Source organism: Panthera tigris, chromosome C1 (assembly GCF_018350195.1).
Source record: "Panthera tigris isolate Pti1 chromosome C1, P.tigris_Pti1_mat1.1, whole genome shotgun sequence".
Classification (NCBI taxonomy): Eukaryota; Metazoa; Chordata; class Mammalia; order Carnivora; family Felidae; genus Panthera; species Panthera tigris.
Window position 1 is genome coordinate 71,602,368 of NC_056667.1, and position 14,429 is coordinate 71,616,796.

Consider the following 14,429-nt stretch of genomic DNA (forward strand, 5'->3'; position numbering starts at 1 on the left):
CTTATGTAGAGTATCTTCAAAGTACATTTCCCAATTATTTTCTGTAAGCGTGAAATAAGATAATTTAATTTTCTACTTCTGGTTCAATTAAGCAAAGGAGAAAGATTAATATCTTTAAAGATGTCAGAATCTGATTTCAATAAATCCAACTTAAAATCAAATTACTTATTTCTTTATACAGCTTCAATAATCCAACTGAATAAACACTTACCAAACGCTTGTTATACAGAAAATATGCTAGATACTGTATGGGAACCAAAACGTCCTCAAGGAGTTTACACCCTTGCCAGTGTTTCTCAAAGTATGATCACAGGCATAACTTAAGAGGCAGAGGATGTAAAAAAAAAAAAAAAAAAAAAAAAAAGGCCGGTTTCTGGGTCCTATGTCCTATGTGAGACTGACTAAACCAGAGGCTATGAGGGTAGGCTGGAAATTCATATTTCCAACAACTATCTCAAATGATTATGATGAACACTGAAATGTGAGAAGCACTGTTCTGAGAAAAGAAGAAATACAGGTTAAATGCTCAGCTGGGGGAATGTTTATGGTAAGAAGGGATACTGGCTAATAGGGATATGGGCCAGGTGGAAAGCAAGGAGGGATGTGGCAGGGTTATGAGGAGATTTGGGCAAGAGACCAGGCTCTTAGAATCAACTAAGGCTGAGAGGTGGTATCCTGCAGACAGAGTTGAGAATCTAAGAAGTCAGAATCTGAGTGAGTTACATGAACTGGACATCAGGTCTGCTCTCAGGTAGAAAAGGTCTTTGCTTTCTGGGAACTGCGTGTTAGTAAAAGAGGTCAGGTGGGTCTCATCTGAGGCCTTCCCACAGGCAAAACCAATTTCTCTAAAGTGACACACAAAAAAGTATCCTACCTCTTTAACTTCACTGTAAATGATTTTTAAAACATTTCATGTTACAGATCCAAAGAAAGTAATCTTAGTTTTTATTTAAAAAACATCCTCTCAGCCTGGAAATAAAATCATCCAAGAAAAAGAACTCATACTTTTGCTGGTTGCTTTTCAAAAAAAAAAAAGGAAGAAAGAAAGAAAAAGAAAGAAAGAAAGAAAGAAAGAAAGAAAGAAAGAAAGAAAGAAAGAAAGAAAAAAGGTGTTCCAAAAATTATTAAATACAACCAGTACACTATGAAACAACAGAATCTGTGCATGTACAATAGGGTAGTATCCCCAAGAAAAGTAACAATCTTCTGTGATGTTCATTAAGTCAGAACTTAAATAATACTTTAGTTTGGCTTGGGTTTAAAATCTAAAGTCTCGACTTCATGTGCCAATCTTTGGAAGCAGAGTGATGGCAATTGGGGTGTGCTTCCATAAAAATAGGACAAGTCTGGAGTGTCTATGTAAAATGCCCTGGCCTTTCCAGGTACCTGTTATGCCTGGTACATTTAGTATAGAACTAAATGCAGATCTACTGTAGCATTTACCACATATCTACTTTCTCTCCTAGACTGTGAGCTCCTTGAGGGCTAGTCTTTTAGAGGCCTATGTATAATACTGTGCCGGCACATGGAAGGGACTCGAGGATACTTTAGGTCAAGTTCATTTATCAAAAAGCCTGTCTTCTGAGCAGGTACTGCTTCTCAGAAGGAACTTTAAATTACACTGGGAGTTATTATAATCTCTTTTTCTGTTGCTCTCATTTTACATATTGAGAATTGAAGCCCTCAGCTAACTAAATGATATTGTCACAAATGACCAATAAAAATCCTTTAGAGCAGAGACTGGAAAACTATGGTCAGCAGGTCAAATCCAGTCCACTGTCTGTTTTTTGTGCACAAAGTCTTACTGGAACACAAGCCATACCATTGATTTATGTATTATCTATAGCTGTTTATGGGCTATAATAGCAGAGTTGACAATTGTGACAGTATGGCCCACCATGCCAAAAACATTTACTCTTTGGCCATTTCAGAAAAAGTTGTCTCAGTCCTCCTTTTGGGTATTAAAGTGGTAGCAACATCTACAAATAGAAGCACACATATATTTAAGTGAATTAACACACTACTTATTAAGAAAATTTACACTGAATTCATACTATAGGAAAGTCACTGACTCAGCACTGCAGGAAATGTGAACAGGAAGATGCCTAATATAGTCATTGTCTTCAAAAGAATGTATCATTGAATAGGATAAACTGTATTGGGAAAAAAATAAAACATGATTGCAGGAAACTATGAGAAGCACAACATATTTTTTGAGGCTTAAAGGATAAGGAAATCACATCTAGTTGGTGGGAAAGGATAGGCTCCGCTGCAGATACGGATACAGTCAACCCAGAAAAATGGAGAAGAGAGAACATAGAGAAGACTCATTACGGAGGTTTTTAAATGCCACAGGGTGGCAAGGAAGAAGTAAAAGATGGCTCTAAGGTCTTATGTCTCATATACTGCAAGAGTGACAGAGCCAGTAACACAGAGTAAGTATCAACATTTGCTGACTGCTTACCAGATGCCAGGAACACAACCCATTTAATACATATTTCACACACACACACACACACACACACACACACAGAAAAAACAGATGTGGTGTGAGGAGGTCTAAACAGTTTAAGATTTAATGAGATATGTAGGTGAAGATAGATATAAACCAGGATTTGGAGTTTGGGAGAAAGGTTGAAAATGTATCTAGATGTGGGAGTGACTGTACAGAAGTAACAGTTGATAACACCATAAGTACACAAGTTCCTCAAACCTCATATTCTTTCAATATCCAATTTATGTTAAAAGAAATATAAACTAGCATGATTACGTATCTGCCCCCATGTGGCTAATGGTGAGTGGCCTGTTGGGAGTATAGCTAATATTGAACTTAGGCTACTTCCCACAAGTATAAGAAATGCCAAATGGCTGAAACAAGCCATTATTTTAAAAATAAAAGTACTGTATAACATATAGTCAACTGCTAGCTATATAGAACTTTTTGTTTTAAACAGATTTCCTCCTTTTTCTACGGAAGTAATCTCTAGGATTAAAACAATAATAAAAACTCTTATATTGAGTCAATTCTAAAAGATGTTGACCTGAATGCTGCAACTGCTAATACATGAATAATATGTATTTACTGAGAATGACTGGCTATGTGCCAGGTGCTGTGCTAAGCAGCTAACATCTCACAGTAATCTTCACAACAATGCAATATCATTTCTGCCTTGATCCCCACTTTCAGGTTTGTACCAAATTTATAACATTATTTCGACTTTACAGAATATCTACTTTGATGTAGGTTTTTGGATAAAAACAAAAACGTTATTTTGGAACATCTCTTAATTTGGGCTAGGTTTGAGAAGCAGTGTTCTAATAAACTTAAGTGTTTGCAATGGTGAGACTTCTGGTTTACAGTCTAGTCTGGAACGTCTTAAAGTAAAATCAGGTCTACTTCTCCACAGATTATGTATTCTGAAAGGATAGTATTACTATTTCTTACTGGAATATGTATAATCTTACTATGAATAGATACTAAGAACAAATGAACAGTATAAAACGACCATTCTTTTTGCAAATAATGTTCCAAAAAACAATGCCACTTCTACTTAAAACTCAATGTGCCCTAAGCCTCTCCAGGCCCTATACCTCCATCCCTCCAGAAACAGATCCATGCCAGGAACCTCAGTCAGTCACCTTTGCTTCGTGTTTGTGTTCCCCCACTACTGTAGAACTGTACCCAATTCATTCTTGTATCAACCTCAAGTTGTATTTATATGCCTAGAAGATTAAATGTGCTTAATTAATGGTTTCTGAGTAAATTTGGAAAGAATTATCCCATAACAGCTTAAACCACACCTTTATCAAAACTAGAACCTTATATAAACATCAAAGCAGCAAAGTAAACATAAAGAAAGTGTAGCTGAACTTCTTTATGGAAAATAAATGGTTGGATTAATAAGTAAAATACAAAAAATAGATTTGGAAAATTACAACTGAATGAACAGTATCACACTTCGGAGTATTCAAAATTCTTCAGTCCATAATAGCATAAGTGAGCAGCAATACAATGGCTGCCCCTGAAAGTACCTGGCATTACCAACATAGGCTTTTCTATTTCAAAACCACTCATTTACTTTCTGGGCTGGTTAAGAGGAGAAAAAGAGGCCTTGCTAATAACACAAGCATCTTACATGAATTCTCTTCCACTGGGAATGTAAGCTCCCAGGGACAGGAATGGTTCTCCTTACTGCCATCACCCCAATGTCTAGAATGATACCTGGACCACAGTGAGTATCACAAAGTGTTTGCAAGAGAATGAATACATGAATTTACTTAAGAAGCCATGTTAGCTTTTATAAGAAAACACAAATCCAAACCTTGTGTATTCTGGAAAGAAAACTCTCAAATACATCAGCAGCAAATTCCTTAGGGTTAGACTTGCATTCTATAATCCCCTAAATCTAAAAATAAAAGTCATGTATGGCAATGCTAAAAACTGGGAAACATTTAAGACTGCTCTAGCTCATCAGGTATATATATCATGAGACAACTGTTATAAACCCTCCAAGAATGTAAAACACAACCAGTGGAAACTGGCAACATCAAGTATTTGGTTAAAAAGACTTTACTCTGGAGTCACTGGAATGCTGTAAATCGTAGGATACATTTAAAATCAACAGCCACAAGGAAACTACATGCTTCTGCCTTGTAAGTACTTTTTAGGAAATAATAAAATCCTCCTATTTTAGCATGCTTATCTTATATCAGAAGTCTAACATTTAAAAACCTATAATAATCTTACTTAGATGTTCTCTGAATGTACTTTCCTTTAATGATAGAAGTATAATTATACATCTAAGTGTACAGCCTATCAATGACTGCATTATCTGAAAAATACTGTGGTTACATTTTTTTTTTTTTTTTAATTTGAGACAGAGTGAGGGAGCAGGGGAGAAGGGCAGAGGGAAAGAGAAATCTTTTTGTAAATGTTTATTTATTTTGGGAAAGAGAGAGAGAGAGAGCATGAGTAGGGAAGGGGCAGAAAGAGAGGGAGAGAGAGAATCCCAAGCAGGCTCCATGTGCAGAGCCCAATGCAGGGCTCAATCTCACGACCATGAGATCAGGACCTGAGCCAATATCAAGAGTCAGACGCTTAACCAACTGAGCCACCCAGGCACCCCAAGAGAGAAGCAGGCTTCACGCTCAGTGCTGAGCCTGATGTGGGGCTTGATTCCATGCCCCTGAGATCACAACCTGAGCCAAATTAAGAGTTGGATGCTCAACCGACTGAGCCACCCAAGCACCCCTAAATATCTTTAGTTAAAAATATCAAATGACTAAATGTCCATCAACTGACGAACGGATAAAGATGTGGTTTATACATACAATGGAATACTACTTGGCAATGAGAAAGAAGGAAATCTGGCCATTTGCAGCAACGTGGATAGAACTGGAGGGTATTATGCTAAGTGAAATAAGTCAGGCAGAGAAAGACAGAAACCATATGTTTTCACTCATAGGTGGATCCTGAGAAACGTAACAGATCATGGGGGAGGGGAAGGGGAAAAAAAAAGTTACAGAGAGGGAGGGAGGCAAACCATAAGAGACTCTTAAATACTGAGACAAACTGAGGGTTGATGGGGAGTGGGGGAGAGGGGAAAGTGGGTGATGGGTACTGAGGAGGGCGCCTGTTGGGATGAACACTGGGTGTTGTATGGAAACCAATTTGACAATACATTATATTTAATATAAAAAAAATCAAATGAGGGGTGCCTGGGTGGCTCAGTTGGTTAAGCATCCAACTCTTGGTTTTAGCTCAGGTCACAATCTCAGTTTTGTGAGTTCGAGCCCCATGTCAGGCTTTGCATTCAATGTGGAGCCTGGTTTGGATTCTCTCTCCCTCTCTCTCTCAGCCCCTCCCTCACTTGCACTGTCTCTGTCCCTCTCAAAATAAATAAGTAAATTTTTAAAAAATCAAATGAAAATCTATTTCTAAATGTATCCTCATAGCATCTAATTTCATTACTCATGATTAGAAAATACTTGAAAACTGGGAAGTTTTATAGAAATTAGGATAACTATATCATGAAGCTGACTTAATCAGAAATATATGGTGTACCTTTTCCCAACTTAGGATAAAAACTCCTTCACTGGAGTTTGAGATTATGATTGCCATAAAATAATGCCATCACTTTTCAAAGTGAAATAAAGTAGCAATTTTTATTTTATTTTTTATAAATTTTTAAAAAATGTTTATTTTTGAGACAGAAAGAGCATGAGTGGGGGAGGGGCAGAGAGAAAGGGAGACACAGAATCCAAAGCAGGCTCCAGGCTGTCAGCACAGAGCCTGACGTGGGGCTTGAACTCACGAACTGTGAGATCATGACCAGAGCTGAAGTCGGACGCCTAACCAACTGAGCCACCTAGGCACCCCTAAAGTGGCAATTTTTAAATCCATAACCTTCCCATCCTTTGATGCTTTTATAGATCACTGAGTTCAAATAAACAACTCAAATGGGGAAATCTGAATGGTAAGTTTTCTATATAGATAAGATAAAGTAAAAATACTTATCATGTTATTCAGATAAGCTCAGGTTTAATATCAAAATAGCTAATTCTAGGTATTCCTTGAAGTTAACACTCAACTTTTACTTTATTAAGCTATCAAAGGAATGATAGTCCCTTTGGGGACTAAGGTTAACCCAAGGCCCAACTTTGGTCCTCCTTGGGTTCCTAAAGAAGGTATAAAATAAGAGAAAATAAAGGACCTTGAAAATGAAGCACAAAGAAATTGAGTGTCTAGAATTAGGTCATCTGACCTTCAATTCAGTGTACTTCTTTGATGTTTTTTGGGGTTCAGGTTTACCCTCTTTGTTAAAATAAACCTTAGCAATCTGACTGGCATTTCCCCGTGCTCTGGTTCTCTTGTGCATCCTGATTTCTTTCTAATACAACTGCATGTAGTGGTTTCCCCAACTGCTTCCCTCTGGATCATGTCATGCTATAGGCATTTCTGCCACTCTCCTGGAAGACCCTGGTCTACTAGGATATGCTGAGATCTCCATCTGGAGATCTCCATCCTCCTTGCCTCTTCAAGCATTTAGAGTTACACATTTTCAAGTTAAAAATGAATGCTATCTAGGCCTAAGCAGTCTGCCCTTATTATAAACTTTAAAATGCTCAGTATTCTACCTTTTAACACATACAATCTTGGCTTCCTTGAATTCTGGAGGAAGAAGATACTATGCCCAAGAGTCAAGTTTGACTGGCTTAGTGAGCTGGCACATTTCTTCACTGGCCACTCCCCAGTTTGCCTTGACTTAAAAGGAAATATAGCAAACCTTCTCTTTCAGGTAATGGAGGAAAACAACAAAGAAACAGAACAAAAACCATTAATAAACTAACAGAAGAAAAAGAGAACCCCAAACCTTTTGTTCTTAGCAGTTGTACCAAAATGATTTGGGTTGTTTTCCTTAGCTCTGGTAAAGAAATTTAATTATTTGCCTAACAGATTAGGTAAATAAGGTGACCATGGTCAAGTTGATGCATGCTTATTAACTAAGAAAACAAACAATTCCATTCATGTAGCCATTAAAATAGTAGCCAATGGCTACTATTTATAATTATTCAAGGTCAGATAAGTACAACAAAAAAAATGATGAGGCAATCATTTTGATGGATAGCACTACTACTGTCTCCCTTCTACAATCCTTCTGGAGCCATTTACATGTTATCCCCACACTGGCAGTCTATGACAAGGAGGTGGCAAATGCTCAGAGTGCTGCAGAAGTGTTAGAATGTTGGACACGTCACCAGGTTGTCAGGAGAGTTGGGAGAGTATATATTAGTTCCACAGCCTAGAGAAGATGAGATGAGACAACTCTCCAAAAAGTGATTTCATTTTTCATAAAAACCCTCAGAGGTGTTTTCTTAACAGGCTTATGAGACTGAAGCCATAGTATACTCAATAAGAATGCACCAAGGTATGAAATAGGAGTAACATTTACATGAATTAAGTAAGTAAAATATGGTAAATGTTAAGAAAGGAACTGAATCTGAATGAGGTAAGAGACGATAAAAGAAGGAAAAAATATTTAATGATTGACTGGAGGTAAATTTCAAGGGAACAATGCAAATGGTTTTGTTTAAACATGAATTTGTATGAAACTGACTTTAAAACTTTGCTAAGCAAAACTGAAAGAACGCACCTTTTACATCAGTATTTCTCACTAATTACATAAGCGTTTGATTACCAATTTCAAAAATACTGATTTTGGTTAACATGGATGTTGTAACTCTAGATAGCTATCTCTGCAAAACCCACAAACTTTCCATCCTTCTCTCATCTGAGACCTTAAATCTTTTGGGGGAAGGAAGGGAGTAAAACATGAACTGCATGTAAATATACTAAATGAACAAGTCTAGGGAAGAGGCACCTGGGTAGCTCAGTCAGTTAAGCAGCTGACCGACTCTTGGCTCAGGTCACGATCTCACAGTTTCATGAGATCCAGCTCCATGTAGGACTCTATGCTGCTGGCGCGGAGACCGCTTGGGATTTTCTCTCTGCCCCTCCCCTGTTTGCTCTCATTCTCTTTTTTTTCCTCTCAAAATAAACTCTAAAAAAAAACCCCAAAATAAAACAAAAACCAAAAAACAAAAAACCCAAAAAACAAAAACAAAAAAAACTTCCTCAAATAATACAGTTTGTTAGAACCCAGATCTCCTTACATTTCTCTGCAGTGTTTTTTCCATTGCCATATATGCAATGCTCAGTTGATCACATAAATGTTTGTATTCCCAAAGGTAAAAACTTGAACACTAGAACTGTTGTAGAGAATACTTCTTGAAATAAGTTAAGATGGGATTTAAGAATCTCTTAATTGTACATAATGCTATTTTAAAATATTTTAACCAAAATAATTGTTTTTAATGTTTATTTTTGAGGGAGAAAGAGAGAGAGAGGGCCTGAGTCAGGGAGGGGCAGGGAGAGAGGCAGACACAAAATCCGAAATAGGCTCCATGCTCTGAGCTGTCAGGACAGAGTTCAACGCAGGGCTCGAACCCATGAACCATGAGATCATGACCTGAGCCAAAGGTGGACGCTTAACTGAATGAGTCACCCAGGCACCCCTAACCAAAGTAACTTTCAATTGAATTTATCCTATAAGTCTGATTATTTTTAAATTTTAATTTGAAAGTCATACTGGTATAATAACTAGCTACTTGAGCTAATCAAGCTACTTAATTATATTTTAGAATTTGAAAATATTTAAAGAAATGGGGAGGGAAATAATTTTACCTTACTAAATTTTGCTGCATATATTCAACCTTCATTAAAATTTGGACCCCAGTCTGAGAGCGAATGTAGGCTTTCAACCTGAAATAAAAATGTCATATTGAAGGAAGCAAAACTGATTTTTAATGTTTCAAGACAGTATCTACAGATTAAACATTTATGAGTAGCTAACAATACTTAAAATTCAACTAGCCAAGCACAGAAAAGGGGTTAAAGATATTTTCTAGCCAAGGATCTGAATTTTAAAATATTACCTTTCTTCTCTCTGTACAATGTTAATTTCAAAAATATCTATTTCAGTAAATTAAGTTAATCTGGCTATTTTATTTATTTTTTTTAAAATGTACCCAATTTAGTGACAGGTACTTTGTCTTACTGCCAAACGTATGACCAATGATGACAACTGGATTATCAATAATAAGAAGGAAAGAAATACAACTATTATACATATTCCAAAGACACTGCCTGATATGGGACATGATTCTGGTTCAGTCTGGGTACAACCTTTCATTGGCACTAGAACATGAGATTTAATTAGAATTGGGTCAGACATTTTAGAATCCACTCAGTTTAAAATTTAAACACTAGGTTACTCTGGAACCAAAACAAGCAGGTATCATCCAGAGAAAAGAAAGTCAACCGGGTTCCTGCTCAGGAAAACTAATCCACATTCTAATAAGAGTTTCCTATTTTGAGTGCTGCCTACTGTGTGTTAGACCCTGTATTAGTAACTATATACATTGCCTTTTTTTTTTTTTTTTTTTTTTTAAGCTTCAAATAACCTTATCTAGTAGAGAAAATTAAGGTCTGGAACTTAGGTAACTTATTCCTGATCACACAGCTGAAAAGGGACAGAGCTAGCTATTCTAGCCCATTTGTGTCCACGCTACACTTCTGGAGATGAGGCAGAATGTATCTTAATTAGTTTTATGAAGACCTGGCTGAAACAGAATTTTCCTGTCTTTTATAAGGGTTACTTGGAAACTCTTAATTTCAGAGTTTTTGACTCAATTTTAAAGAAGTTTGATTTAAGGGTTAAGAGTGCAGACTCCGATTCCACACTGGCTGGGTTTAAATCCCAGCTTCCCTGCTTATTTGCAGTATGAAGTCACTTAAGCACTTTAAGGTTCCCCATCTGTAAAATGGACATATTAGCAGTAATCTACCTTCAAGGGTTATTGTGAGGATTAAATTAATTTATACATTTTTTATTATCTGCTTCAACGAGTATCTAGAAAACAGTGAATACTAAGTGTGGAGAACTGTTTTTGTTACTATCCAAAAGCATCATCTGTGACTGAAAAAGCCTTGAATAAATACCAAGGAAATGACACAGAAAGTAAACTGCACTGGCATATCACAGTCTAATAGTGTCATGGCTTTACATAATATTCACATAACCAATACTTCAATATTTTTAGTAATTTCAGAAAATTACAAGATTTTTGAAACATACCTTTGACGAATTACAGGATCAGCCTTTTCAGGATCAATGTAAGGTTTTAGGATTTCATTAATAGTTTTATCATCCGGTACTCTTCCCAACAACAAAAAAACAAAAACAAAATTTATTATTTATAAGTTTCTACTAAAGGTGTTAACTTAGAATTACTAAATCTTGTGGCTTTTTTGTTTAAATAACTGAACACAGACCTTTTATTTTACTCTTGGCAAAATATAACATCCTTTTAAGCAAAAATTACTTCGGAAAAAAGCTCAAAAAGGCTTCTTGGACACACTTAACAAAGTCCTAAAAAGCAATATTTTGAGAAGCTCCCTATAAATCAATTATAAAAACATGAAGCCTCTTTTAACACACACCTGTGCTCAAAGATGGGAAGAATGAATTCAGGATGAAATATATTTGAAAGCTACAGAAATTAAAAATCTGAAAAAAGGTTTCAGATGATGCTAATTTCAGTGCATGTTCAAGTTTATTCATTCTAAATCATAAGACCAGGGTAAAAATTGATACTACTCTCCCTGGAAATAACATATTTCAAATTTTTCAACTTTTCTGTAAGTATGCACACTGTTTTGAACTATAAAGCTACAGAAACAAAATTAAGACACTGAATGTGTAGTTTTCCTCATTTATACATTTTCATATATACCAATGTGCTACATACCCCTATCTAAAAAATTGAAGTCCTTTCCCTGACTTTAGTTTGGCATACAACTTCAAATAAGGAAGTTCTTCACTAAAATTCATAGCACAGTTACAAAGAGAGGACACTTAATGCAAAATGTGGATATATGCTCAGTATATTACTTAAAAAGCAACTGGAAAATTTTCCGAAGGAATCAAATAGTACACAGTCATTAAAGTTTTTAAATCACACTTAAAAATATGCAAATATGAAAAAAGTAGGATAAAAAGTTGTTTATGCAAATTAATTCCAATTTTGAGTATACATATTTTGAGGGCTATACTACAATGTTAATAGCAGTAATCTTTGCATAGTAGAATTCTGGGTCATTTTTCATTTGTTCTACAACCACTCAACTTAAGAAATTGAAAGTTTTTAGCCCTCTTGTGTCTCCTTGCAGTTTTCTCCTTATGTCTGCTCCCCCTGCTGAAGGAAACACCATCATGATTTCCCTTAGAGTTTTACCAGCTCTGCAGATCTAAAGACTACACTGTTTTATATTTAGACGTAGAATCACATTCTATGCATTCTTCCTTCATTTGCTCTTCTCATTCAACATTATTTCTAAGATTCAACCATGTTGATGTAGCTGTAGTTGATTCATTTTTCAATAGTATTGAGCATTTCATTGAATCAAGATACCAACAACTGAGTTATCCATTCTACTACTGACATACATTTACTGATATCACATTTAAGTTAACAGTTTATTTTAAATACAAAAACACAATAAAAACAAAGGAGTTCTTAATAAACATTGGTAGTACTGTACCTTTTTTCTATGTACACAGCTTGACTCTGAGGAAATTGGAGCTTCACATGCCAACAAAACTGCTGTTTTCTAAATGAAAAAAGAATCATGAGGATCAAGGTAGATAATAAAAGTGTGCGCACAAATCAAACCTCCTGAACTTTCATTTTCAGATAATAATTTGAAAAGTATTCCTAGAATTTAACGTATCTTTTCTATTTTTTCTAGGATTTCAGAGACTATGTTTTCTAAACAATATACTTGCAAGGAGTTTTAAAAGGAAAGCAAAATTAAGTGCAGCAGTTCTGAATTACAAGGACTTTATATTCCTGAATTAGATGGCAATTTGTCACAGTTCAGGGGCTTTTGAGATCAGTGTGCTACTACTTGGAAGTTTACAAATAAATTTGCTCATGACCAAAAATAATGAGCTGATGTCTTTGCCTGACTAGTCTGGAAATTAGGTGAATGAAGTGTTGTCCAGTTGCGACCAGCTGGCTGCAGATACTTCTTAGCCATGAGTACGTGCATTCAGTAGCAAAACAGTAGACAAGTTGGTTGCTAAGCAGAATGCACTCTGAGCTAGAGTCCCTTTGCTTCCAGGTCGAAACTTTGGTTTGATACATGATCAACAGTAATAATTCACTAAATGTCTAATTTTGGAATGACCATATTCTATTTAACATATCTAAGTTTGGTGACACTATATACCATTCCTTCTTTAAAAAAAGTTAATGTTAGAAATACTGAATCCAATACAGAAATTTAAATGTTTTCACTGTATGATGGCTTTTACATGTTTTCTTTATTTAGGAGAAATTTCTAACAACCCACTGTCAAGCAAAATGGCCAGCTTCACTTATAAATCTATCCTTTAGCAGCCTGGCTCCAAAATCTCAAATAGTTTTATTTTAATACAGTCTAGTAAAATATCTCCCACTAAACATTCATACGATTTAGTCAAATTTCTGTCAGAAGACAATAACCATAAAATCAAGTAAAAATCCTTCTATTAGGGTAAGTTATCACAGATCTGCTTAAGGAAGTTTTCTTTAGTAACAAGACAGTTTTTGGCATTAGCTAGAAAAAATATGCTTGCTTATGCTTACATTGAGAGTGCCACTTACCATATAAGAAAGTCATGTTAATATGTGTTTTTTTGATAGAACAAAGGCATAAACACCCTTCACTAATTTAAAGACCAGATATCTAAAATCTCAGAGGAAGAAACCTTAAAAAATCTGAATGCAAATGTAAGTTAATGGTTTTAAATAAACAATTCTTCTAAAAGAAAACACCCCTGCAATGTTCGTTATCTGTGAAAGAGGCAGAGCATCATATCACCATCAAGAAACTCAGAGGCAATACCTGGGTGGCTCAGTCAGATGAGCAAGTGACTCTTAATTTCAGCTCAGGTCAGGATCTCACTGTTTGTAAGACTGAGCCCCTGCACTGGGCTCTGCGTTGACAGTGCAGAGCCTACTTGGAATTCTCTCTCTCTCCCTCTCTCTCTCTCTCTGCCCCTCTCCTGCTTGTGTGCGCTCTCTTTCAAAATAAACATTAAAAAAAAAAAAGGGAGACTCAGAGATTCCACATTTCCTTGTAAGAAAGAAATTGATCTTTTAATCCTGATGTATAATATGGTTTCTTTCTAAATATATTTGTTTTTTCCATGTTAAGTTATAGGAGAAAAAAAGATTATGAACTTGTCATCTTGCAGAATTCTAAATCATATTAAGTTACCCCAATCATTGCTTGAGTAATTTCAAGAACCATTTATCTTTCTTAACACTCAGTAGACCCTAAATACCATCAGAAAGTACTTAACATTCCAAAAACAAAGGGAGAAAAGCCGTTGGAAATTATTTTGCTATAGTTAACTAGTTTTGATTGTAACGAAGTCATTCACTACTATTTTATTACATACATATTGCTAAATTACTATAAAAATCTTTCTATATTTGGCCTCAGTTCAAACATGAACAAATTTGAAAAGTACATTTACTTTTAAAAAATGTGATCTTGAAATATTTCAAAAACAAAGAAAAAGAGAGTATAAAGAACAATGTACCCATACTCAAGATTTAACCAACTTGCAAACTGCCATATTTATTCAAAATACTTTTTTCTTTTAAGAAATAAAAGGCTATTGATATAGCTGATGATCCAACTTGCTACTGTTTCTTGATCTCCTTCCCTTCCCATTCATTATCAGAGGTAAGTACTATCCTGAGTTTGGGTGTGTATTCTTACCGTCCATGGTTTTATATTCTATACACACACACAC

The 14,429-nt window shown here is 35.6% G+C and overlaps 1 protein-coding gene across 2 annotated transcripts in view; it reads right to left on the minus strand.

The window, feature by feature from the left end:
* ZNHIT6 (zinc finger HIT-type containing 6) overlaps positions 1-14,429 on the minus strand; it is a 104,951-nt gene that overhangs the window by 59,177 nt on the left and 31,345 nt on the right. For both annotated transcript variants that reach the window (XM_015536216.2, XM_007079169.3), the window contains exons 6-8: positions 12,164-12,232; positions 10,698-10,778; positions 9,245-9,322 (exon numbers count right to left, since the gene is read on the minus strand). In XM_015536216.2, the coding sequence (XP_015391702.2) occupies positions 9,245-9,322; positions 10,698-10,778; positions 12,164-12,232 (228 nt within the window). The remainder of the gene's footprint in view (positions 1-9,244; positions 9,323-10,697; positions 10,779-12,163; positions 12,233-14,429) is intronic.